General features: G+C 36.9%; 4 protein-coding genes across 8 annotated transcripts; 2 read left to right on the plus strand and 2 right to left on the minus strand.

The window, feature by feature from the left end:
• Positions 1–2,187: 2,187 nt before the first annotated feature.
• On the minus strand, positions 2,188–4,315 carry LOC147852952 (uncharacterized). Its single transcript, XM_087332878.1, has 2 exons — positions 4,149–4,315; positions 2,188–3,725 (listed from the first exon to the last, which is right to left on the minus strand). Exon 2 carries the CDS (start codon positions 3,680–3,682, stop codon positions 2,531–2,533), a length of 1,152 nt encoding a protein of 383 aa, XP_087189004.1. The 5' UTR covers positions 3,683–3,725; positions 4,149–4,315; the 3' UTR covers positions 2,188–2,530.
• A 4,500-nt stretch (positions 4,316–8,815) lies between these two features.
• LOC147852953 (uncharacterized) lies at positions 8,816–10,777 on the plus strand. Of its 4 annotated transcripts, XM_087332885.1 has the most exons (6): positions 8,816–9,031; positions 9,164–9,244; positions 9,399–9,718; positions 9,827–9,914; positions 10,102–10,201; positions 10,317–10,777. In XM_087332885.1, the coding sequence occupies exons 3-6, from the start codon at positions 9,409–9,411 to the stop codon at positions 10,401–10,403; spliced, it is 585 nt and encodes a 194-aa protein (XP_087189011.1). In that variant the 5' UTR covers positions 8,816–9,031; positions 9,164–9,244; positions 9,399–9,408; the 3' UTR covers positions 10,404–10,777. The 4 variants fall into 4 exon arrangements, with proteins under 4 accessions (XP_087189011.1, XP_087189010.1, XP_087189015.1 ...); XM_087332884.1 differs by having other exon boundaries at positions 8,816–9,244; XM_087332889.1 differs by having other exon boundaries at positions 8,816–9,244; positions 10,331–10,777.
• A 4,418-nt stretch (positions 10,778–15,195) lies between these two features.
• LOC147852954 (pentatricopeptide repeat-containing protein At2g33680-like) lies at positions 15,196–18,223 on the minus strand. Its single transcript, XM_087332867.1, has one exon. It carries the CDS (start codon positions 18,186–18,188, stop codon positions 15,906–15,908), a length of 2,283 nt encoding a protein of 760 aa, XP_087188993.1. The 5' UTR covers positions 18,189–18,223; the 3' UTR covers positions 15,196–15,905.
• A 288-nt stretch (positions 18,224–18,511) lies between these two features.
• LOC147852955 (4'-phosphopantetheinyl transferase superfamily) lies at positions 18,512–23,742 on the plus strand. Of its 2 annotated transcripts, XM_087332881.1 has the most exons (9): positions 18,512–18,635; positions 19,882–19,983; positions 20,356–20,525; positions 20,627–20,691; positions 21,980–22,093; positions 22,280–22,435; positions 22,596–22,727; positions 22,838–22,961; positions 23,065–23,742. In XM_087332881.1, the coding sequence occupies exons 2-9, from the start codon at positions 19,889–19,891 to the stop codon at positions 23,169–23,171; spliced, it is 963 nt and encodes a 320-aa protein (XP_087189007.1). In that variant the 5' UTR covers positions 18,512–18,635; positions 19,882–19,888; the 3' UTR covers positions 23,172–23,742. The 2 variants fall into 2 exon arrangements, with proteins under 2 accessions (XP_087189007.1, XP_087189008.1); XM_087332882.1 differs by lacking the exon at positions 18,512–18,635 and having other exon boundaries at positions 19,880–19,983; positions 20,351–20,525.
• Positions 23,743–24,262: the final 520 nt, after the last annotated feature.

Below are 24,262 nucleotides of genomic sequence, written 5' to 3' on the forward strand. Positions count from 1 at the left end.
ATATATGTGTCAGTTAATGGAGTGATATGTTCACATGGTTGCAGGGAGTTTCATTCATGATTTGGGCCTAGGTTGCATTCTAGGGAAGACCATCAACCTTTGATTCTACAAAGCATGTGCCAAGAGGATAGCCACTTGCCAACTTGATGTTTGACACTAATGGTTTAGTGGGTGAGATCATGTGTCTTAATCATCGTGGCAAAAAAAAGTTATTGGGGTAAGCTTATTTGTGTTAATGGAAATGATGAAATAGATTAGGGGACAATAGTGGAAAAACTAAGACTGAGGTATCTTGAATGGCCATTTATAATTTGTCACCAATTTCATATATACAAACCATGTACTTTTGTGGTCACGAATACTACTGACCACAACATATTTATGGTTATCAAATTAAAAACTTTGTCTACCTTTACTTCCACCTTAATGACAACTCGACTAAGTCTAAAAACTAGTGCCATTCAAGAAATGTTTCATCGATTAGCACATTAGCTTTTGTCATGATAGATGTGTTCTGGAATGTGTGTTTGTTGATATAAAACAATGATAAAGGTTGAGATAGATGGTTATGTTCATTATATTGTTCTTGTGGACCACCAATGACATGGCTAGTATGAGAACGCATTTGCCTAGGGGGGTTAGACAAGTGAATGTAAGTGGAAACAAAGTGCTCTTGTATCTTAGACAAGTTAGGTTTCCAAGAAACACCATCTTGACTTTTGGTGGTTACCATCAAAATGTGGGGTGATAATTATCGTACGCCATGTGTTGTCACTATCACAATTTCTCTACATGTTATTAGTATTTGGGAGACGTAACGTCATTCCAACAATTTGTTTACATGATTGATGACCAGTATAGGTACAAGTTTTGATTATGTGATGGCCAAGATATGCATGGTGTTTGATCATAATGGATTTTTCATAAAAATTATTATCAACATCAAGGTGTTTGGTCATGATGCATGTTTTATTGCAATTATCACAAATGTATTGTTGAGATCAATTTATTAAGATGATTTTCTTACACCAATTGATAAACTTGATCCTTTGTTTGGGCTTTAAGTATTGCATAGTGCTTGGGTTAATTTGTGCACAAATTCTCTTACAAGCATGGTGTACAATCAAAACATATAAAGAATTGCACTACCAAAATTTGATTCAACAAGAATATTAAGTTCTTAAACGTGACTAGTCTTCTTATGGTAGTTTCATTTTAGACAACTACGGACATCTAGAATTTTCTTGCTTGCATGTCCTATAGGACAAGTTGAATGGGTTACTATTAGCATTGATGGATGTAGAGTGGACACCATTGTTCAAAAATAGTAAGCATAGCCTTTTCCCAAAACATGTTCAAAATTTCCATCGATGAGAATCCAAAGGTTTCATTGAGTAAAACTTAACGCACATATTTGATGACCATGAATAATATTAATCAAACTAGAGTTTTTGTGTTTGATTTAAGAACTTCTTTGATGTAATTCATTGGTAGTTTATACGGATACACGGCTTTAGCGCTTCATTCACCCAGTAGTATCATATAGTGCATTAACTTGACAGGATAGTTACTTGACAGGATAGTTACTTGATGCTGAAGGTTCTCCATATATAGTTTCGTCGACAGATTATTATAACATATCCGACAAGTCTTCAACGTGATTTGGCACACCCATGAGTTTCTTTCCAACAAAAAAGATCAAACAAAAATAAATATAGATGCATGATGAGGATTTCATTGGTTGCATTTTTAAAGGACAAGTTAAACAAACCAATAGCAGAAATGGATATAGAGTTGATCTTCGATTTCATTGTTTTCTTTGGCTTGATCTTAGCTTGCATGCAAACTTATCATGCTGAGCCAAAACCAAAGATGGAGGGGCTTAGGCTATGTCGCTTTTAATTCAATTAAAAAACATTCACGCCACACAAGAATACATCTCTTGTAAGATAATAGCATAGTCGCCTTCCTTTTCCATTAAAGGCAACAAAAATAGCATTTGGACATGCTGTTTGGCTTCCAAGGAGGCTGGAACTGAATGAGTTCACTCAATTTATGGTGATTACAGTGAAAGTGGAAACATTTGAAGCATTTCATGGATTCCCAGTTAGTATAAAAGAAGACAGGATTATCTTTCCTATTGGCCATTAATATCACATTAAGCATAACTCATCATAGAGACGGATGAAACGTTGAGAGTCCCTAAATCTGGAAAGACGGGGCAGTTATTCCATAAAATTCACAACGTAGATCGCTTGTTATAAAGGTTAAGACCATCTCCTCATCATCATAGAGATGAGAAGGAATATATATAACAAGTGACTGGTTGATTCGGATCTGAACCCAAAAGAGCAAGGCTTTTTTTTAATACAAAGCTATTACTTCCATAATCATAAATGGTCTCACAAAAGCGTGAAACAACTCATTTGCCATTGAGACCGTCCCGAGGTGGGGATATTTAGAGGGCTTTGTGTTCAACACACTCAAATAAAAGCATGTAGATATTATCGGTTTCTCATTCTCGAGTGTGTTAATGATCAGGTCTGTGCTGGCTTCGTCTTCGCCTTCTAGATGATTCAAGAGCTATCTCTTCGGCATCACTGCTCCCCGAAGATGTAGTAGAATCTACATGTGCATTAGTGTTACGAGGCAAGCTTTCTCCCCATAAGCTCCGGCGAGGAACTCTTAATTGGCTTCGCAAACGCAAGCCTTCATTAGTGGACCCGCTTGAAGGCCCGAAAATCTGGAAAAGCAAGAAGACTGTCCACCAGTGCCCATCATCACCAGGAAAATCACCCTCTTCTTCTTCATCTTCTTCTTCTTCTTGCCCTTCTCCATCCCCATGTTCGATCACATAATCTCCCATCACGGTTGCACCAGGCATAGTAGAATGAATCGTGCTAAGAACATCACCCAAATCTCTTCTTCTCTCCATACGGCTCCAATTTCTCTCGCGCACAGGATCGATCTCGGAAGGCCGAGCTAAGGGATGTTCGTGCCGAGCATGTACACGGAGTTCTTCATAACTTCCCACAAACGAACAAGACTCTTGGGCACAACTCCTTGGCTTGTGGTTTAAATGCTCTCTCGCCGGGTTCACCACTTTCCATCCGGTGACATTGCCTCTACAAAGAGGGCAGATAAGACCCTTCACATTCCCTTTGACAAATGAGGACGAACCCCCTTCATCTCGACATTCACCTTCCTCCATAAACACTGCTCCTTCGTCCACACCTTGGATTGGGGTAGTTTCAGTTACTCCAGTCAAAGCAACGTTCTGTCTACTGCTAATGATGTCAGTCGGATTCACTGCATTCCACACTCTCTCTACTCTTTCCTCTAGATTTTGCCCCAATGAGGTTTCTGGGACTGGATCCCTTGAAGCACAAGTCTTCATTTTCCCAAGATGAGCCTTTTGATACTGATCAAGGCAATTTGAATGCCGATAGCTTGTATCACACATGTATGGGCGGCATCCCTTATCATGTGAAGAGCATAGGAGAAGGACAGCATTATGTGGAAAATCCATACATATTGGACAAAGTGCATCTTTCCAATCTTTCTTTCCTGGAGAAGCTTCTGATGGATCAGCCTCAAAAAGGGCCTTACCACGGCTCTTATATGCATGATATCGGCTTTTCTGTGACGTATTAGCAGGACTGGTTCTTCTATCCTTAGGCATTTTTTCTTTTCTTTTTCTTTCCTCTTTTGTATACTTGAAAGACCTGATAAAAAACACTTGATATCTCTCTATTAGTAGTAGCAAGATCCTTGTGTGAGGAAAGAGGAAGATATTCCTTCTGTGGATGTTACAAACCACATACAGGCAAAAACTGAAGATGAAATAAAAGTCGAATCCCTTCTGAAGGACGAATAGACCTAGACCTAGAATTCCACATAGTGATCATATCTCTTGAACTTTGAATTACAGAAAGAAACGAAAACTATGGGAATGGGGAAACCAGTGAAGGTAGGAGTTCCCTATCCAGGCAGGAAGGAGAATAGAAAGGCAGAAAGGGGGCAGAAACAGCACGAGATAGCAGAATCTCTGTGCATAACAGGATCCATTTGTTTAAACCGTGTAGACAAGAGACAAGGGAGAAAAGGGGAAAGGGAAAGGCACGAACAAGAAGCTTTAAGAACCATACCTTATTTGTGGATCCTTCGGCGATGAAGGGAGAGACAGAGAGAGAGACAGACAGACAGAGAGAGAGAGGAGGGGAGGTTTCGAGTCTCTGAACGTGCGTGCCTGATCTGAGGAGACTTAGAAGCTCGCCATAGCCATCGCCATAGCTGTCTCCTTCTTCTTCTTCTTCTTCTTCTCCTTCTTCTTCTTCTCGTGTGTGCGCGTGTGTGTCGTAATAATGTCGTGACGAGAGAGAATACACAGAAAGTTACGAATTTACGAATATGGGCCCAATGAATAGAATATTTACAAATGTGTCCTAACCTCCCTCCCCCTCCCAAATAAAACGTCTCATTTCATCACACCACAACATTTACTCTATACCACTACTTCTTGTAGTCTACAAGAGTGTCTTGCTTGATCGTTCTTGGTATCATTTTACTATATATATATTGATCATCAAATACGGGCACTGAATTGTGCACTGGATGATCACCACGTCCGCTACATCAAATGGCCCGACCCTTTTTCCCACATGCTATTACTAATCACATCAATTTAGAATTGTTCAGTGAATGGATGGATCAAAGGGTTGCATGTGATTAAATCATGATGTGTGTGTTTTGTTTTTTCTAGATGGATGCATGTCAATTGGTAAGGTTGCCCAATGGAGACTAAGAGGTTATGGGTTCAATCCCTACATTCCACAATGGCATCTAGTAAATTAAGAGATATTATTCTATGAAGTAATAGAGGTGAGGAAATTGGGTTTCGAACCCAATACGCAGTGCACCCTATTTCTAGATGGATGCGGCTCAATTGGTAAGGCTGCCAAATGGAGACTAGGAGGTTATGGGTTCAATCCCGACATTCTACAATGGCATCTAGTAAATTAAGAGATATGTATGAAGTAATAGAGGTGAGGAAATTGGGTTTTGAACCCAAGACGTAGTGCACCCTATTTCTAGATGGATGCAGCTTAGTTGGTAAGGTTTCCCAATCAAGACTTAGTGCACCCTAGTGTAATAACATACCACTAGGGTAAGCTAATTACAATATAGAGTGTTTGTGTGCGCGCGTATGTGAAAGGTCAATAAGTTGGAGCCCAAATCCATTTGTACCCTTTGGATGGAGGTAGTGCCTCGGGTTGAGTTAAATTTCACACACTATGGTAAAGGAGGAGGAGAACCATTGTATCATTAGTGAGAGTCTACCATAGGTAGATGGAGGGAAGGAGATAAAATAATACTTACATGTTAACCACGCTATAAAATGTTGCATGTCCTTTGTCATCGTGCACATGCCCCCTATCAAATTCTTTGCTTAAACTAAGTTTGTGTGTTGCAACTTAAACTATGTTGCTTTGCTTTAGTTCTCAAACATTAGATGTCGTGTTCAATAAACATTTTGTCACTTTTTAATGATGTTGCATTTTGCTCTCAAGCGTTAGATGTCGTGTTTAATACACATTTTGTCACTTTTTGAAGTTAACGCTAGCAATTTGCTCTTAAAAGATTAGCTTCACAAAGTTGACTTACTTCCATGATTCAAGGGGTCGAAATAGTAGCATTGGTTTGCATGTCAAAACTATATGAGAGTTTTTACAAGAAGACCACATATAAAATTATCATTCTTGAGAAGAGAACACCATGCATGAGCTATAGAACCCATAACCAATGTTACATGAGAGAGTCGTGTACACTAGCAGAGAGGGTTGTTATCGCATGGTTTTGAGCATGGAACGTATAAATCAAGGCAATACTATGACATGTAGATGTACTTAATGCAACTCTTATTGTTTTGTGTCTCTTCTCTTGATCAAATACACATTGTGGAGGCTAGGGGTATTGATTCAATATCAAATGAGCCTATTAATATAATATATGAAAAATATTATATTATCAAATATTCACTTTGTTGCCAAAATATTTAAATAGAGGTTTATTAGGATGTGGCATTACACATTCCTTTTGACTAAACAAGGTTTTCAAACCTGTTTTACCAAAAACACATATGAACACTTGGGTGAACAAAATTAAACAAACAATGAGGTTATTGATTAAGGAGATCATTTCAAAAACATCTATAAGAAAGTCAGGAACGTGTCTTTTGCCTTGTCTCTTCTTATGATAAAAAATCAAGTTTTAGAAGAAAAAAATATGTGGTTCTGAAATGTATGGAGATATTAATAGGAAATTGGTAAATTCACAGTTTTTTCTGTATTTTCACAGTTTTTTTTTTGAGTTAATTACAAATGATAGCCAGATTCCATCCCCCCAAAAAAACTGTGAATATACCAATTTCCTATTAATATTGGTTAATTTGCTAGCCATTGAATGGGTAATTGGTTTCGAAGCAGAGATTTGTTAAACTTCAGAAAACTTGAAATAAGCAAAAGAGTAAAGTGATTATAAATTAGAATTTCAATGAGGATCTTGCATTTGGGCACTCATAAAGTGTAATAGCAACAAAAGCCTTCGTCATAGTTAGGGTCACAAATGCTTTGTTAATATTACAAATTGAAACACTAAGGATAAACGATGAATATTTAGATAAAGAAATAATGGTTTAAAGGGGCTTGACCACACCAACCACCCCCAAGTTAAGGATAAGAGATGAACACAAAATGTCATTAGTGTCCTATAACACTAAATATTAATTTATGTTATATCTTTCATGTTGAGACGAATGGATCCAAAATAAGAGAGCTTTGTCGCACCAATAGAGTTTCGACAACATCTCAAGACTACTTGAGGTAGAGCATGCTTTTATGCCAATCATAATATGCATCCTTGTTATTAAGCTTCTTCTAAAGGAATATATTGTCTTTGTTGGAAGTGATCCTTGGTTATTCAAAACTGAACTAGTTGTTGTATTCATACCATAAGTGATTTGCAATTCTATTTGCTCGAAGTATAGGTATATCTTTTTGGATTGCTATCCCTAACATTTTACCCCTGGGTTTGCTAATGGTTAAATATGTTATCCCAAGTATTGTTCGTAACACTCGTAAAAAGTTTTTGCATATACCACCATATTCCAAATCTTTATCTACACGAACTAGTGTAGACATTTCGCAAGTGTGCTATATTAGTCTCACACTAGTCTAGACATTTCACAATCTTGTAGAATATTGGTTCATTTATCTACCATCTCGATCTTCCTTTTGGTGTTGACATTCATAACTATGTTTCACAGTAGTTGCTTGAAATAACTTCTTGGTTTTAATGATAACACAATAACCATAAAAGTCTGGTTATTCACAAGTATTTACCTTCTAAACCTCATTTTTGTGAAAGGAGTCATGATGATTGAACTAAACATTTGAGATCTAGAGAAATTTGAAAATTCTAAATTAGATGATTAGATCAAAATGTGTGTAATGTCACTTGGAGAAAGAGCACATTCTTAAAGCTAACTTCCATCATATTGATTTGTCATTACAATTGTGCAATGTTTTGGAAACAGGAAATGCACATTTCAGGCATAACCTTGGGACCAATAAAGCTAATTTTAATGGTTTAAGGGTAGGATAATTAGGAGACCTCTTATCCTAGGACTTGGGACAAATCCATAAAGGCCTACAACACATGGGAACAATTGGTAGTCTTGAACCTAAGACATTGGGTTATATAAAGGGGACTAGCTACTCCTTTCATTGTAACATCTTGAGAATTTATGAAGCCTCTATTGGTAAGGCAAGCTCTCCTCTCTTTGGGTATGTCTTCCTCGATATCCAAGGCATAATGTAATTTATATGGGTCAATAATGATAATTTATGTTATACCTTGGATGTTGAGATGGGCATATCCAAAAGAAGAGAGATTTGTCTCACCAATGGAGTCTTGACAACACTTTCGAAATTGCATGTTTTCCGTTTTAGGAGAGGGAAGCATGTGTCGAAGTAGATCGATACACTATATGTAAGAGGTAAATAAACAACGAGCTACCTTCGATTGCGAACACTTAATCAAGCTATTTCTATGCCACCGAGATGGCCATAACCTATTGTTTTTTCCCATGCTTGACATGTTCTTTCACATTAAAAAAGAAAAGGAAGGAAGCGACAGGAGTTGTCGATGGCGGTTAGTCCCTCCTTCAGACACCGACATAAAGAAAGGAGAGAATCTATGAGCCACCATATGAGTGGGGCTATATGTATATATTAGGTAGATTTAAAGAGGAGGCCGCGTGGGCCCCGGTCCAGCCCGACGAGGGAGTCATTGACAAAACCTTGGGACTTCACACGCACGAGAGTCTTGTCAGGCCTCCTACAAACATTTTGTGTGTTCCTTCCTTTATTCACTTGTTTGTGTGGTCTCTTTTGCTCCTGCAGTTCCACTCAATTCATTCATGGATATGGATTTGGGTATGAAATGGAGATGGACTTAAAGAACAGAAAAGGAAACCAAAACAGAACGGAAAACAGAAAGAGTAAATAAATAAAAACACAAACAGAGGTCAAAAAATCCCTGACGTCCAAAAAAAAACGGAACAAAAGAAAACGTTAAAAGCAGAAGACGGAACCAATTTCATTCAATTCGTTCATTCATTTGCTTTTTGCTTTTTTCTACTTCTCCAATTTTATGCTATTCTTCCATTTCTTTATTTGCAAATCTCTGGTGCTTCATCTTCATCTTCATCTTCATCTTCGTCTTCGTCTTCGTCATTCGCCATTCGTCATTCGTCATTCACCTTCTGCAGACTTTGAATCCTGCCTCGACCCGTACTAATGAATCGAGACGATGGTGTAGAGCTTCTGCCATGGCCTACACCTTCTTCTTCTTCTTCTTCTTCTTCCTCATCGATCTTCCTGTCTCCTGTCTCATCAATCCGTTGATTTTTGGCTCCCTTTCGACTCCCCACAGCTGCACCTTCTTCTCCCTCCTGGACTTCATCTCACAGGTAATTTCTCTCCGCGGCTCTCAAACGTCTTCGCATTATCTTAGGTTTTTCTTGTCTTGTCTCTTCTCTTGTGCTATATCTTTGTCTCCTCTTCTGCTTCATCATCATCACAAACGTATCTCTGTTTTTTAGGTGACATTTCTCCGCTCCGAGCTAAAGTAGCCTTCCGCATTTCGGAGGTCGCTCTATTCCTGTATTTGCAGGCTTTCTGAGGTAAGCTTCATGCGTTAGAAATTGTTTTTACGTTTTACAAGGTAAGCTTTATGTGCGAGTCTGAAGTTGTATTTGCGAGAGCTTTACAGTTTCCTGGCTCTAAGTTCTTTCATCAGACTTATATGACAAGTTTCTGCTTATGATTTTGTTTCAGAGGAGTCGTTATGATGGAGCTAGCCAAGCTTGTTTGCGGAGGGAAAGTGGAACAGTATCAGAGGATAAAATGTGCGAATGTTGAGTTTGTAAGCTTTTCCGATGACGAAGTAGATGAAAAACGAGAAGAAACAGAGATAGGAGAAGAACATGCTTCTCTTATTGTCAAGGGAAATAATAGAGAAATAGAGTTACAGGACATGTCTGAGATGAGAACAGTTAGGACGCAGAAGATTTCAACCTTTACTCGTAAATCTTCACCACTGCATTCTAAAGAGACGATAGAACTATGCATCCACAAGATGGACAACACTTCATTCAGTATGCTTTCTCTTTCATATATTAGCGTCCAAGACATATCCTTTAAAGTTCTTCCCTTAGTAAATACTATTTTTACACAGCCAGCTTATGCCTCCTTTTATCTTGTAGCTCTAGAAGTATCAAAGAAAGCTACAGTTCTTGGTCTGAAAAACGCTTTACAGAAAAAGTTTGAAATGTGTGGATGTCAGATTTCATGGTAGGATATATCAATTGCTCACCCTTTTCGCTGATTTTATTATCATTTTCCTTTCCTTCTTTTACTTTTCATTGTTTTTGGTGTTTCTCATTGTTTATTTTGAGGATCTTCTGTATGCTTGATACAAAGAGTTTTCTTTTGCGTATGGTTAAATTTAATAATCTTATTTTGATGCATCTTCCGTCAGGCCACATGTTTGGGGAAATTTCTGCTTGACCTTCAATAATCAAAAGCTTCTTGATAACACTATTTCTTTGCAGATGCTAGGTATTGCCAATTCAGATGAGGTACATTTCATTCCTCACATTCAATGTTTATTTGTTAGCATCTCTCTGATTAATGAGAAGTATTGTTTGTTAATTGATTTCTGTGCTAAAGTTTTTGTTACGGTAAAATGTTCAGCTATATTTTGTCAGGCATGTCACTCTACCAAGCCAGTCAGATAGGCGAAGTGGTTTTTTCAAAAGCATAAGGAGAAATTCTGCATAGTATTTGATCAGTGATGAGGTCATTCTGCCATGACTGAACAGCTTGAGTACAATGTCTTATGTGCAGTGGGGAGAAGTAGAGGGAATGGTGTTTATATGATGTGTACGATACATAATTCTAGATAATTCTTTCTGATTCCTTATCTGATTTTCCTTCAGTATTCGAGCATTTTCGTTGTTGCTGTCAGTTTGATAAGCAATGTGATAAACCGAACATACATACTACAGAGTGCAAAAATGTAAAGTCAATGAAGCCATCATTTCTAAAAGGAAATTGTTGCTTGAAAGGTATTACATAGCAATATCATATACAAGTGGTTGAATTCTTTATTGGAGAAAGCATGTGTGAGTGAAGGTTTCATGTACCAAATTTCATTCCAGTGTACACTGTCTGCCCAAGAGAGACTTTTGCTGGTTACAGTGAGAATATCATTAAGTGGCATCACATGACAAATATCCCACATGAGATAAATGACCTCATTGATGCCTTCTTCCTGATGTGATACCTCTCAGATTGATATTCTTCCTTTTTGTTTTTTTATTTCTAACAATGACTGGATTGTTTTAACTATGTGCGTCGTGAACAGCAGATGCCAAGGTAACTTGGCAACGCCAATAAAGTCTACTTTCAACAAATTATTTGTCACGTGATTTCAGAATAGTAGATAGGTTTTTGTGTAGTGAAGGAATTCCTTTTCCACCTCTTTGTTGGTGGTAATCGAGCTTCCTTTGTCATAGAGAATCTCCAACTAGACATTGAGATTGTTGTCTTTTGTAAATTGGGCATACGTGTATTGAATCCAATTTGGTTCTCTATTATAACTAACTTCATATGCTTGCCCTAAAGATTGTGAAGAGAGAGAGAGAGATTGAATTATCATCTTTGGAGGTCAAATATGACCTATGGGACCAAAAATATTACATTTCACATGGTACATGTGAATGTGTGTAGCAACTCTTGATGTTCAAGAACTCTACCAATGAATGGTTGTGAGAGAAATTCGTGTATTTTGTGTGTATGAGAGAGAGAGAGAGCGAGCGAGAGAGAGAGAGAGACACACACACACACATGTTATGTTGCATAAAATGGTGTGTCAAATGATCAAGTGGTCATAGATTACACACAAATGGTCATGAATTCATTATGGTGTAGTTAGATTTGAAGAAAGCTTATGCTATTTGTTTCTCAATTAATTCATACAATGGGTTTCAGACCATATAGGTAGGTCTCATTATGTATTTTTATTAGGGCAAGATGTAATGTCTTGAGTACTACAAACAATAAGATTGAATTGTAAAAGATAACAAAATGATACGTAAATAAGAGATTGATCATGTATTAACAATAAGAACATGATATACAACAATATGTTGAAGATTAGCTTTGAATCAAAATGGTTCATCAAGATTAGAACACAAAGCATATGCCACTTGGCAATCATGCATGAATGTGTGAGGTGACAACATTTCATAATATATGTATCTAAGTAATATACAGAAAGTAACAACAATGTAATGTGACATATATCATAATGTTTAAGATTACATATATTCTTTGAAAAAGTCATGGGTTTAAATCCTTCTCATGACATTGCAGTTTTGCTACATGTTCATATTATGTACCACATGTTCTCCCTTATATTTTTATTAGGGTAAGAACTTACAAGAAATGAATGTTTGGAGTAATGCTTAATGATGGAGTTACATAAGATATTGGCCCCACAATATCCATTCTTCAAGGATACCCACTTAGCTCATTGTTGTTTGCAATTGTTATCGATCACTTGTTGGTGATGTTATGGAGGCTTGCAACTAATGATGACGATGTAGGTCTACACCTTTAATCTATGAAACAATTTGTAGGCCAAGCTTCCGCAAATAATTCTTTCGTGTTTTTACGAGCCTCGTGTGAGAATCTTGAGAAGGGGATGCTGGCATAGGACCAATTTGCCATGGCATCTAGATTGCATTATTGCCATGTACTCAATCTTGACCCTTTCATGTATGTCTTAAAGTTGTACAATGCATAATGGAACCTATGACATTATATTACATTACTTGATATTGCCACCATGGACAAAGAAGGTTATGCATTTCATTTTGCAATCTCTTTGATATTTGTTGTATAGAAAGACAACTAAGATGGGGATCACATGGGTTGTATGGAACCATCTAACAACCCCAAAATGTTTGGGGGGAGTTGCAATATTGGACCTATCTATGCATATGATGGCTCATGGATTTTCTTTATAGCAAGACACGTGTTCACAATGACAACCATGGATGTGTATTGTCTAATGGGGAATAACATATGGGGGGACAACGATTAAGGCACCATAGTGGCAATTACTTGACGAAAGTATTCTAATTAAAATTCATTTTTCATTATGTGTTCAACATGTGGTTGTGTCAGAATGCAGTCATGTTTCACTTCCTCTAGTAAAGTATGAAACCATTTTCTAACTTGATCGTCTAAAGTCAGTCCATAAAGACCTTCATGTTAGTCACTATTAGTTCACATGCTCTTACTACTTGTTTAAACCTCTTTATATGGTTGTGCTCATTGGCAAGTTAGGACCATATTACTAGATTGAGCTACCTTGCCTTGCTCATTCGCGATGCCTGTCGAAAGGTTGGATAACCATGTTGTTAATAATTAGATAATTAACTAAGGGTTAATCAGTGTCTAATTATGTGAGTAGTTAATCATGTATGTGATTAAGCAACGAAAGATTATGTGATGTGTGTGTGTATGTGAGATTGAAAGAGAGAGATGAAGTTACACTTATGAACAATAAAATAAATGGGGGATGATTAACAAGAGTGTAGCTAGATAACCAAGCTCTCTATATTAATAAGCATCATCAAGTTACAGAACTACCCACAATGAGGTTTATATAGATCTCATGTGTAGGAGTGCACATGTGTGAGGAGAATATAGGTACAAGGATGTAAGTCCTATATTAAATGTACATGGGAGTGGAGGATCTAGAATGTATCCCACTTAAGTACAAAGTCCTATTTAAGGTTTTAAGGTCAACGCACTAACTAGGTTCTATTTATGTACCTACTACCAAGTTACATAAGTGACAAAATATCTAAACCTAGTTGAGCTTGCTCAACACATGTTTTGTTGTTGCATTTGATTACTTGAGCCATTGCAGCTACACACGAGTAAATGGTTTGATATAAAGTCCCTCTATCAAGATTTACTTCTTTTTCTTTTATTAACGTAAACTTATTTATAAATGGCTTGTGACAATTTAGGTTCTTGGTTTGTAGGTTGTGGATTGTTCTACCTCTAAGCGTTACTTCTTTGAGGAGCTTGCATTGGATTAGTATTGCTTGGTTGTAACTCCTCACAACTTGGCACAAAATAGGGTTTGCCTATTTGTTTTTCTTTGGATAACTCTCTTTGTTGTAACCTACTTAAAGACTATTCTATTGATGTTAGTTCTATTGTGAACTTTGCTCTAGAGCTCTTTGCAAATCAAGTTAGATGTTCGTAGCCTCAAGAGATTATCAAAAGCTCAACCAATTAATTACAAGCATTTATTGAGTCCATGACAACTATGCCAAATGCTACACGTTTTCGTGACTAACAACCTTCTCTCTCACGTTAGATCGCTTTTCGAGATCGAGCAAACATTTACCCTCTTGTTGGGGAAGTAGGTAAAGGTTTGGTGTCAATCCACCATTGCGCATATTAACGAGTCACATAACTTCCTATGTAACATTTAGTCTTAACCCTAACACAAATATGTTGGATGAGAACAAGCTAACCAACTTAACTTAAACCTTAGTCATGCACAAGTCAAACAGAAATGTAAAGAAAAACATTAAGAAATCACAAAAGCAAATGGTACCAACTGACTTCTTCTATTCCTCGACCTCTACAAATGCATTTCCACTCTAGCTTCCGACGATCTTAATACAATGATTAAGGAAGGGTAAATAGAGAGATTAAGACTTTTGGAAGATTTGGGTGCTCTAGGTTAAAAGAGAGATTTGTGCATTGAGCTAATGAGCTTATCTCTAGCGTAATTAACTCCGTCCATGTATGATTATGTGTATGCTCATTGTTTTGGTCGTCGACACAAAGGGGTGGAATGGCTATTGCCAACACATTGACAATACGAATGCGAATACGAATACAACTAACAGTATTCGTTTATTTGAAAAAAAAATCGTTTATTTCAATGCTAGCTAGTGTGAGCGAGCAACACCGAATCAGTGAGCGAAGAGGTCAACCGTTGCACCCTGCATCTTGTGCGTGATGCTTACACCCTCGCCTCCCCTTGGATCCTGTTATTGGCCTGCAAATTAGGGTTTCAGCTGAAAACCCAAACTCCAGTCGAAACCCTAATAAATTAATTATTCGTGAATTAATTAATGTTTTAGTAAATTAATTCATTATTAGTGAATTGAATTAATTTTTTAGTAAATTAATTCATTATTAGTGAATTAATTCATATTTTAATTCCTGAAACCCTAATTTTGACTGAAATTAGGAACCCTAATTAATTAATATTTTAGTAAATTAATTCATTATTAGTGAATTAATTTATATTTTAGTGAATTAAATTTGTTTTTTTAATAAATTAAATAATTTTTATTATGTAAATTCAAAACAAATGGTTCTGAGTCGGGTCTTGGGGTCATTTTGTATTCTCAAATATTGCGAATATTACAGATGGAGAATATCACAAATATATCATGCATGGGTCAATCTATGGCTATTGGAGGCATGCAAATGCCCCACAAAAAATTGAAATTTTACACACTTTTGTCACTAGCTTATTTATTTATCACCCCTTTGGGGAATTTCCTTGGACAGAAGCTACATGAAGATGAGCCAAACCATCACGACATAACATGCTACCGCTGGAAATCAAAACCCAAAGCTCCCTTGTTACCATAAAAACAGTGACTGATCACATAGCTTGCAGACTGGAGATTTGACCAAATGCATATTGCCATATTCATAATCACTACTCACTTTCAAAGGCATATATGCGAATCTTTCTTTATGGTGTATATACAGATAGATCCTTTTGTCTTCCTTACGAGCTTAATCTTGTACGTAAGCACAATTCACTGGGGATATCCTCTCGAAATGGACCAGTTTAGATAGGTCTTAGGGGTTATTGGAACTCAAATTTCCCATCCCAATCATTGTCAAGTTATCCCCTTGTAATCAACCTGTTAAGGGTTAAGGATCAGCTTTAGGGGGGGAGGGAACTCAAATTCCCAATCATCTTCAATATATTGTCTTGCAACAATCCACTTTATAGAGTCTAGGATTTATGGACATGAAGATACCTATCACCATTGAGTTATCATCTTGTAATCAACTGGTTTAGGGTTTCTAGGTTGAATGGTAGGGGATTAAGCACATGGCAAATTGGAAGTTAAAATCATCAATCGAGAATTCGAGATTTCTTCACTCCGAATATCTATGCTCCATATCGCTCTTCCAAGGAAGTTGCAAGTTTTTACTACTCTATGAACCATCATCAAGCAAATCATCACTTAGATATGTCTTTGCCATGAGAATATATGGAGCAGCCTGATCTGGATTTGCACAAACAAGCTGCTGAAAGCATCGATTACCTATGTCTCTTTCACCATGCATTTTGCATGCTGTTAGTAATGCTGTCCATAATGAAGTACCTGACACAGGATCAAGAAAATCCTCTATCTCGACCAAGTACCCTGATTTTGCATAAAGATCCACCATGCACGTATAATGATCTATTGTTGGTGAAATAGCATATTCCTCTATCATCATATTGAATATATCCTGGCCCTTATGTAGTAGCTTTGCACGGCTGCAAGCATAAAGTAGACAAGTGAATGTTATATTATCTGGTTGAACACCATGTCTATGCATCTCTTCAAAGCAGTGTAGAGCTATGTCCACTTCATGATTCATTCCATAGCCCCTTATCATCGAATTCCATGACACTATGTCTCGGTGTGGTATATTATAGAAAATTCCTTCAGCCTCTGGTAGCGAGCCACACCTCGCATACATATCGATCAGAGAATTGCATATAGAAACATCTCCTTCAAACCCTTTCCGCATTATATCAATGTGAGCCTCATGGCCTTTGTATATGGCTCCCATATCTACACAAGATTTCAAGACACAAACGAGTGTGACATCATTTGGAGAAACACCTTCTACATGCATTTGATCAAAGAAAGCAATTGCTTCTTGTGGATGATTTCCTTCTACATATCCTGCAATTAACGCTGTCCATGACACAACATCCCGAACTAATAGCGTATCAAATATTTCATGTGCTTCTTTAACTGCACCCTGCTTAGAGTACATATCTACCAAAGTGTTTCCAACAGATATGTCTCTTTCAAAACCCTTCTTCATAATTTCAGCATGTAATTCTTGATTTTTCTGCATGGATTCTGTGCTTGCACATGCTTTTAACATGGAAACATATGCTCCGGAATCAAGAAAGACCCTTTCTAATTGCATACACTTGACACATTCCATAACTTGCTTACTGTCTCCTCGTTCTGCATATCCAGCAATTAATGCATGCCAAGGTGCCAAATCTCTTTGTTGAAGCTTATCAAATGCTTCTTTGGCCTTTACAAAACTACCACATTTTAGATACATGTCAACTACAGCATTGCCAAGAAAAAAGTACTTTTCAAGATATCTTGGAGGAATTTCTATGTGAATTTCCTGACCACTTTCCAGTGCTCCTATGCTACCACATGCTTTCAAGGCAGAAGCAAATGTGACAGCATCGGGATATATACCCTCAAGCTTCATCTTTTCAAAACAATGAAGAGCTTCCACGCCTGGTCCATGTTCTGCATATCCACCAATCAAAGCTGTCCATGAGACAATATTGCGGGAAGGAAGGTTGTTGGAAGTGACCTGTGCATCTGTTAGTGATCCACATTTTGCATACATATCGATCAAACTATTACCAAGGAAATTGTTCGAATCTAAACCTCTTAGAACAGAGTCGACATGAGCTTCTCTTCCCTTGTAAAGAGATCTAACACTAGCACATGCTTTTAAGATGCAAACCAATGTGGAAGCATCTAAAGAAACCCCTTGTTGCTTCATTTGGTCATAACACTGAAATGCTTCTTCACCTGGACCATGCTCAGCATATCCAGCTATAAGTGCAGTCCACGAGACAATTGTTACAAATGGCATGTTGTTAAAGACATGCCTAGCTTCATGTAGTAAACCACATTTAGCATACATATCAACCAATCCACTTCCAGTAAAGATGTCCATCTCAAATCCATACTTCATTATCTGAATATGCATATATTGACCTCTCTCTACATCATGCGTGTTGGCATATGCTTTCACAAAAGGCATCAAAGTATAACATGTGGGAGAAACACATGCCTTACCCATTCTTTCATACATATCAAACGCATTATGAAGCTGTCCATGTTCAACATATCCACAGATAAGAGAAGTCCAAATTTTTTCATCATATTGAGGCAACTGAAGGATGATTTGCTGGGCCTCGAGAAAGCTACCACATTCCAGAAACATGGATATAAGATGAATATCAATAGAATCGTTCTTTCCGAGGCCGAAACCTCGTATATGTGCATAGAGCTTCTTCGCGAGGGTCAAATCTCTCTGTTTCTTACACGATTGTAGGGCAGCTATAAGGTCAGAAATTGAGGGGAGGTCATGTATGGGGCCATCGATCGGCTGTGAAGGTGGAAGGGGACCACATTGTGTGTGAACGAATCTCTTGGGAAATTTGAGCATGCAAGGCATACAGGACGTAATGCAAACTTCAGGTGCGCCTGTAACAGTATGTATGTATGTATGTATGTATGTATGTGTGTGTATGCATGCATGTATGGATGGATATGGATGGATATATGGATGTGATTGTATGTTTAATGTTATATGTGGTGTATTATGTATGGTGTATGTATGTGTGTGAAATTACGTATGGTGTAGGTATGTATGTATGTATGTATGTATGTATGTATGTATGTAGCGGGAGAAACACATGCTTTCTTTCTATACCCTCGTGCCTTCTCAATTCCTTCTTCTGCTTCGCGGGTCTGAGCTGCTCTCTCTCTCTCTCTCTCTCTCTCTCTCTCTCTCTCTCTCTGAAACGGGGAGGAAGGTTGCAAGCAAGCATCAACAAAAGAATGGAAGTACTGTGACAAAAAAGAAAGAAGGGACAGCTAGCAAAGAATTCGCAGAAGAAAGGTTGGTTCCTCTCTCCTTTCATTCTCTGTCTGTCTGTGTCGTATTTTGGTTCTCCGATCTGCAATTTCAAAGTTTTAGTTTCCCGGAAGGAAAGAAAGACACGGTTTCGTTCTGGTGTCTTCTTCCATTTTTATGAGGGTTCGATTGATTTGCCTTTCCTCTTTATTTCGTGATTTTATCCATTGTTTCCCTTGCTGTTTTTCTTCTACCACGTGAAGCTCCTTGTTTGGCAAGAAAAGACTGTGACGAGACAATGTTAATTTGTGTCTACTCTCTTTGTTTGTTTTCTTTCTATTTTGCCTACTGCACGCCTCGTTTTTTTCCCCCCTTGATTTCAAGCTTCTTCTTTGCAAGAATAAAAAGGCCTATGAAGAAGAAAAGTTTTTGTGTCTGCATGCTTCTCTGTTTTTCTTTCGTTTCGAGATCTTTGCTTGAGGAGGGTGAAAGAAAGGCGGACCGAGTAGAAAGCGGACGTAAGATGGTTGGACCTTGATAACATCATTCTATTTGGGCACTGTTAAATAGTTAATTGAGAGAAGAAAGAAGCAAAACCTCCTATTGGAAGTTGTCTCAATACACCAGCACTTGAGCATTGATTGGAGCAGTCTGTGTAAAAGAGATCAAGACCTGGGTGTAAAAACGAAATTGATTGAACATCATGTACGTTTTGACACACAGATAATATTGTCAGATAATATCATTGATTCAGCATTGCTTCTCCGATGCTCATATTAATTAGGTTGGGGTTCCCATGGTTTGTTCTCTCATTCAGGAAATCCAGTTGGACTGTAGAGCAAGTTGCATTCAATGAATATGTAAAGGATGAAGAAGGCAAGTCAAGGGAAGACTTGGTTGAGTTGCAATTAGTTTCCCATCTCAAATTTTACATGTCAATGAGCAAAATTATCGATGGTATGAATGAGGAACCTTTGAAAAGTAATTTGCGGTATGTTCATTTGTGATTATAGAGGAAAATGGTATGGCTGGCAATGATTCATGCATTTTGGGTTCTCGACACTGAAGCATAATAATCTTTGCTAGAGGCTGTGGTTTTTGTCACCACTTCGTAATGGGTACATGAAGATTAATTGACTGTAGGCATGGGGGCATAGAACAAATTCATGAGATTACAAAATATTTGTAGTGACATGTAAAAATGATTCAAAATATCAAATACAATTAAATTTGGGTAAATGTTTAATGCTACTTGGGATTCAAGTTGTCTATTCATGGCTTGTGCTTGTAGGCAGAGGATGCTGATCAGTTCTAGTTCCTTTGGACCAAAATCATGGCATTGGAAACACCTGTGTACCACCCCAAAAGTAATATTTGAACCTCCTACACCAATGTGAGTAATCTCTTATTTAGGCCAGTAAAAATAAAATTAATTGTTTGGAATAAGCTTCTCTGTTCATCTAGTTCCAAATTAATAGTGCTTTTCCATGGAAATTTGACTCTAAAGATTTTCACTTATGTCATTATTTGAGTTATGAGCTCATGGTTACTATATAGATATTCTTAACCAAAATAGGTTTAAAGTGCAAAATTGAGCCCTAAACCCTAAACCCATGGGTAGAAACTGTAGTTCATGTATTTGAACTGTAAAACATCTTACGTTGATCAGTGTGTTCATTTTAAGTAGTGTGTTCATTTTACGTTGATCAGTGTGTTCTCGTATGCAATTTCTATCTTGTTCATACTTGATATCTTTGAAGTACAGGGAAGTACATATATGGTGCCTTTTCCCTAATGAAATACGAGAATCAAATTTATCCCTGTATAAAGGCATTATATCTCATGAAGAAAGAACCCATCTTATGGATACAATGAAGCATAAAGCTAAGGAGTATCTTCTGACACGTGTTCTGGCACGTACGCTGCTTGCTAAATGTATGGAACTGAAAATGAGAAAATTACTTATATCTATTGAATTTGATTGCACATTTAGTCAAACTCTTTTACATGCTGCAAGGCTATTGTTTGTCATGCAGATGCAGGTGAACTTATTGATCCTAGTGCTTTAATATTTGAGAAAAACAGTTTTGGGAAACCAGAGGTAAACATGTCTCATTGCTTGTTTATCTCGTCTATAAGTTTTACTTTTTGAATTGATGAAAGAAGTGAGTGTGTGCATATATATACATAGATGGATAGAACGTAATATTCGTGTTCGTGTAAGCATTCTAACATTTGGAAACGAACACGTTTGAAATGGGAAAAATACGTGCTCCTTTTTTTATTTCTTTTTTTTCATTTATTATCATTACAATTTAGCTCACCCTAGTGGTAAGGAGTCATGCTATTGCTGTCTATGTCTTTGGTTTGATTCCCAAATTTCTCATCTCTTTCTCTCTCTCTCTCTCTCATTAGTACCATGTCATAGCAAAATTTTATGTTAGTGTTATAATAATTTTTTTCTTTTATTTTTTTATTATTACAACTAAGCACAACCTAGTGGTAAGTTGTTGTGTTACTATTACTTGTGTCTTGGGTTCAATTCCCAACTTTCGCATATCCTCTTGTTAGTGTCATGAGCAAATTTTTATGTTAGTGTCATGTTCCTTTTTCTTCTTTTTCTTTCTTTCTTTGTTATTAGAAATTAGCTCACCCGAGTGGTAAGTTGTTATGCTACTACTGCCTACGTCATGACAAAATTTTATGTTAGTGTCATGTTCCTTTTCCTTCCTTCCTTTCTTTCTTTGTTATTAGAAATTAGGTCACCCTAGAGGTAAGTTGTTATGTTAATTCTGCCTATGTCATGTTTTCTTCATATTCTCGAATATACGTTTTATGAGTTTTTGATCGTTTGATTATGATTTATAATGACATATTTTGATTCAATCTCTATAGTTCATACTCATATTTTTGTAAAGTTCTAAAGTGACAATGATAGAGATGTCTTGATTTGCATCCCAAAAGTATGCATTGTGATACAATGCAAATATTACAACCATACTTATGTTGGTGGTTCACAATGGATTAGAGTCCACTTATTAGGATTGAGAGTGAATCAATATATAATATAGACCCTAGTCAATCCAATCCAACTTTGAGATGATTTACCATACACGTTTGATTGAATCATTCTCGAATGCAAATGTGCGTATGATACGTATGGTTCATTCTATGCATAGATGTATACATCCATCTATTTCTCTGTACATCATATTTCACGTTGTTTATGCATGTGTATATACATGTGCTCAACTAATAATCTATGTATATGTCATCATTCTTCATATGTACACCCATACACAAGTCAAGGTGTTTGTATGCATACATTCATTAGTCAGTGTATGTAAAATTCTCAATATTGTACATGTTTTTTGATGATAACAAATCAGATTATATGGCCATCCTGTTTTGTAACTGGGCATTCATGGAATCCACCAAACATAAGTTTCAATCTCTCACATACAGATTCTTTGATTGCGTGTGCTGTAACTGGTGCATTTCAGGTAAGCTGTGAAAACTTTGTTTATTATTGCTTTGATCTTTGTGATCATCACTCTTCAAAATGCTGCTTGTTATATTCTATATCCCTGGTTAGCTTCGTTAACCTGAGGAATCTTTGCGTTTTGTGTCCTTCACTTTGGTTCTTTATCTAGTTATACAAGTAAATGGTTTTTTATTTTTCTTGTCAGGTAGGTCTTGATGTAGAGAATCGGCGTCGAGAAACACACACAGACTTGGTCAGATTTGCTAGACGAAGATTTTCACAAATGGAAGCTGTAAGATTAGAGCAAATGGATGACTTCGAAGCACAAAAGAATCATTTCCTGGAGCTCTGGACACTCAAAGTAGATATCATGTTTTGACCAATTTACTTTCAGTTAAGAGTATTGAGATGATTATTTATTCTTAGTTGCCATATATTTTTCTTCCCCGCTGCTTGTATTACCGTAAACCATAACTTAAACCTATTACAATGTATTATTGCTGCATGTATTGTGGTTATAGGAGTCATATGGAAAAGCTTTGGGCAAGGGAATTGCTGGAACAATGCTGAGGGATATTGCCTTCGATTTTGAGGAGGGACTCCAAATGTCTCAAATTGTCCGACATGTGGCTGGAGTAAACCATTTTGGACAGGTGTGAAGAAAGTTGTCTTTTGTTAACAACATTCTTTGTCAAGTATGGCAATATATGTATGTGTGTACGCGTGGAAGATAGTTAATGTTCTTTGTTGCTCAACTGAACAGGTGTCTCTTATTAAGCCAAAAATCGTAAGGTCTGCATCACCTTTAGCCTCCAATTTATATCAGTTTTTGCTCCTCCAATTTACTGACGCCCATTTTGGTGCTGTATGTGTGCCAACTATCCAGGGTAACAATCAAAATTTAAATTTGACAATAGACTTGAAAACATTTTCATGTAATATTCTTCTTAAGATTTTCACTGATGTATCTGGACTTGAATATGTATTCAGGCTCTGAAGATATCAAGCAACCTTTACACGTAAAGGTTATGAAAACCATTCCATTTGTTACAGATGAAGATCTTCTTGATGCATCTTTACTTGGCTTCAGTATCTGAAATATTGGAAAAATTAAGTCATTGATATAGATGAATGGGCCTCTTCTTGATTTTTTATTATTTTGTTTCTGTATCTGGAAGCTAACATTCTTGAATTGGGAGTGCAATGGTATGTGTAGAGTGGGATAAAGATATAGAAAGAAAGAAAGAAAGAAAGAAAGAAAGAAATATTAATTTCTTCTAAGAGAATAATTGTTCAACCAAGGATGGTATATAGATGGATGAGCCTATTCTTGATCTTTTATTACTTTGATTCAGTATCTGGAAGCCAATATTCTTGGATTGGGGGTGCAATGTTATGTGTAGAGTGGGATAAAGATATAGAAAGAAAGAAAAATATATATATTAACTTCTTCTAAGAGAATAATTGTTTAACCAAGGATAGTATAGATGAACGAGCCAATTCTTGATTTTTTATTACTTTGATTCAGTATTTTGGAAGCTAACATTCTTGAATCAGAGGTACTTTTGTTTAGAGAAAAGTATTCAGAAAACAACAGTTAAACCAAAATCAAGAATTCTTACCTAGTGTCCTTTCATTGCCTTCTAACAAAGAGGTTTTATGTCATTCTTCTGCTCATTGGTCTCCAGAAAGTTTAATAAAATTAAGGGAAAAGTACCATGATACCCTTGGAAGTTCGTCTATTTACTAGAATGCCCTTGGAAGTTCCAAATTTACCAAACTACCCCTATGTCCAAAAATTACACTTTATAAAGTAATTTATACACTCAAATCTTTGGTGCATAGGGCATTTTGGTAAATAGATCAACTTCCAGGGGTATCCTGGTACTTTTCCCTAAAATTAATGATGGTTCAAATGTACCGTGTCCCTTATTTGCCTTATAAAATTAGGTTTTGTGTCATTCTTCTGTTTGTTGGTCTTCAGGAAATTGAATAAAATAATTATGATGAACTGCAAAACCCTCTTCTTCATTCACCCCTTGTACGAGCTTGCCCCTCTTCTATGAGGTTCTGATATGCAAAAATGGTATGTGATGGACTATGTGCATAGTTAAGCAAGGTTGTGTGATTCTTCTATTGAGAGTTTCAAGATGGTTACATGCTATTATCCGCAAACTTCTATGTGATC

Source organism: Azolla caroliniana, unplaced genomic scaffold, assembly GCF_043228905.1.
Source record: "Azolla caroliniana isolate FFs.n. ecotype wild unplaced genomic scaffold, voAzoCaro1.0.p SCAF_17, whole genome shotgun sequence".
In the NCBI taxonomy this organism is placed as follows: domain Eukaryota; kingdom Viridiplantae; phylum Streptophyta; class Polypodiopsida; order Salviniales; family Salviniaceae; genus Azolla; species Azolla caroliniana.

Coding starts and splice junctions, on each gene's coding strand:
- LOC147852952 (XM_087332878.1), bottom strand. CDS start 3,682: ATGCCTAAGGATAGAAGAACCAGTCCTGCTAATACGTCACAGAAAAGC.
- LOC147852953 (XM_087332884.1), top strand. CDS start 9,409: ATGATGGAGCTAGCCAAGCTTGTTTGCGGAGGGAAAGTGGAACAGTAT. Junction 9,719..9,826: donor GATGGACAACACTTCATTCA/GTATGCTTTCTC, acceptor TTTATCTTGTAG/CTCTAGAAGTATCAAAGAAA. Junction 10,202..10,316: donor GTATTGCCAATTCAGATGAG/GTACATTTCATT, acceptor TAAAATGTTCAG/CTATATTTTGTCAGGCATGT.
- LOC147852954 (XM_087332867.1), bottom strand. CDS start 18,188: ATGCCTTGCATGCTCAAATTTCCCAAGAGATTCGTTCACACACAATGT.
- LOC147852955 (XM_087332881.1), top strand. CDS start 19,889: ATGCTGATCAGTTCTAGTTCCTTTGGACCAAAATCATGGCATTGGAAA. Junction 22,436..22,595: donor TGGAGCTCTGGACACTCAAA/GTAGATATCATG, acceptor TTGTGGTTATAG/GAGTCATATGGAAAAGCTTT. Junction 22,962..23,064: donor ATGTGTGCCAACTATCCAGG/GTAACAATCAAA, acceptor ATATGTATTCAG/GCTCTGAAGATATCAAGCAA.